General features: G+C 45.0%; 1 protein-coding gene across 1 annotated transcript in view; it reads right to left on the reverse strand.

The window, feature by feature from the left end:
* Window positions 1-20: 20 nt before the first annotated feature.
* The window catches only part of MELLADRAFT_106194 (uncharacterized protein), a gene marked incomplete at both ends in the record, with an annotated part of 4,329 nt that continues 2,009 nt past the window's right edge, over window positions 21-2,340 (reverse strand). The window contains 2 exons of the mRNA XM_007409916.1: window positions 21-1,267; window positions 1,468-1,577. Coding sequence (XP_007409978.1) covers window positions 21-1,267; window positions 1,468-1,577 — 1,357 coding nt within the window. The remainder of the gene's footprint in view (window positions 1,268-1,467; window positions 1,578-2,340) is intronic.

The following is a 2,340-nucleotide window of genomic DNA, read 5'->3' on the forward strand; positions in this document are numbered from 1 at the left end:
TGATGAAGTCCTCTGCATACGTGTTGCTTGAAAAAATTGAGAAGTACCCAGTGTAGATTGATCTCACTCTCTTTGAGCATTAGGTTGTCATATATCGTAACAGCTAATTTATGTGTTATATCCATTGTGGGTAACGAGGCCGCCTCTTCGGACGTGCCAGCTGCCTTCTCGATCTCACGTGCTAAACTCTGATAAATACGTAAAGCTATGTGGAAAGATCTTAATGCTTCGTCGCCGATTGGTGTTAAAGGGATTTCGAATTTCAAATCGGTTGGATTTCTAGGGTATGGTGTGCTGTCAGAGAGTTGGGAGGTTCGAGGATGTTCGTGATTGTGCGACAAAACCTCTGGTGAATTCCTAGCAGTGTTATATGATTGAAATTGAGAGTCAGATGACGTCGATGGCTTAAAAGCCATGGCATCTTTTCCATCCTGAGAGGAAATCGTTTTTCTCATTTGAAATCGGGTCGGTGAGATGAAGTCTGCTCCATGGCTTACTGCAGAGTTTGGAGTATGTGTGATAGTAGTAGGTGAGTCCAGAAGCACTGTTTCCCGATATTGTGGTGTGTGTGGGCCATTCATTACTGAAGGCTCCGACGTGGTTATATAATCTGGCGGGGAAATTGTTAAATGTCCTTTTTCAAAAGAGTCTTGATGGATTGGGTTGGGTTGAAATTGCGTCAGACTTGGGAGAAAGCCGCTGGATTCATATGAGTGAGGCATAGTCCTGGTACCAACAGACCCTGCATCTATATCTGAATCCGAATGCAAAAAGGAGTCCAATTCGTTGAGAGAGCTGAACCTTGTTTTTGAATTTTGCCCATGAGCCGAGAAAGATGGAATAGGTGGGGGCAAGGGATAATAGGGATTCGAGGACTTCAATCGAGATTTATCTTCGGAGATTAAAGAAGCTGGTCCTTCGGGTGAAGTAACCCGTGGCTTCTTGGGATTTCGTGCAACAACTTCAGACTCAGGGACCCAGCCCTCATAGTCTGGCTCGATAATTATTGGTGGTGGTTCCAAAGTTGTCCCCTGTGAATTGATTGATTGTTGAAGATGGTAGTCGTTATCATTGGGCTGATGGGATATTGAGTGATCAGGTGACTGATATAAGGACCCAGCTTTACGTGACAGTCTCGCCTTACGAGCGTTCAAAAATTGTTTTAAGCCCCGATCAGCCAACAACAGAGCGGCTCCTTGTGACATTGGAAAAGTATCTGACGTGTCTGTGTATGGCTTGAGTATAGGTTGGAGTTGATCTTCGACATCTGCAGAAGGGGTAGAAAGAGCGCTCAAAGTAAGTTACGGATTCCAGGAAATTCAGCACGGTTTCAGAAGGACAAGTTGATTGACCAGAGAATTCTTTGATGTCGAGAAATAAGAGGATTTTCAATCAAAATTTCCAATCAAATGGTACTATCTACGTCAGTTTTATTCTTTAAAGCTGAAGGTTGATGGACTTGCTTACGTGCAACCGTCTCAATATGACTCCCATCGTCATTGATCATAGAGCCCAAGGACGATAGACCTGGTTCTTCCCATCCCTTCCGGAGTAACGCGCAGTGAGTTAATTCGATGCTGCAGAAACAAATCAAGCAGATCCATTTCAAAGAGCGGCAGAAGAATGTTGAAAGCGTGCCGAAAGACAGCTTGATCATGGCGAATAGTGGTTTCTTGGCGTCGTTTGAAAATCTGAGCTTCCCGATAGATCCAGAGAGCTTGCTTTTTGATTCACAATCTACAGAACCCACTTGATGATTTAGGAGTGTGCCACTGGGTAGCGCTGGGTGATTTGGCTTTCGGAGATGGGGTCAAGACAAAGTGTACGCGTCACACTGAGAGTCCGTAGGCTCGTTTCACACCACGCGCATAGCGTCATATTGTGTCCAATGCGTTATCAAACCGACGCTGTCCTCGTTAGGGTGAGCAGCATTCTAAAGCACCCGCTTGCATGCTGAAGAGATACCACCTGCGAGATACAGAGGTCCCGCTACCGGGTGAACTATCATTACGTGACAGGAGGGGCGTCACCGTAAGGAGGCAGTACTGGGCACTGATCTCAAGACTAAAGTGACAAGAGTATGACTAAAATGCTGTGACGAAAGGAAAGCTGACTCATGTTTTAAAAAACCAAGTCAAATCTATGTAGTAATACTGATGATGAGTGTACGTGAAGCCTTAGGCTGTAATCTCCACAAGGGTTTTTCGTCAAGATCAAAGCTTTCCCGTACTCTTCACGAAGGGTTTCCGAATGACGACGCAGCAAAAGATCCGACGATGAGAAGCACAGATACGAAACTAGTAAGAGATCTTGTTCTGAAAGTAAAAAAAACTAGCAGCC

The sequence above is a fragment of the Melampsora larici-populina genome (genome assembly GCF_000204055.1).
Source record: "Melampsora larici-populina 98AG31 unplaced genomic scaffold MELLAscaffold_17, whole genome shotgun sequence".
Classification (NCBI taxonomy): domain Eukaryota; kingdom Fungi; phylum Basidiomycota; class Pucciniomycetes; order Pucciniales; family Melampsoraceae; genus Melampsora; species Melampsora laricis-populina.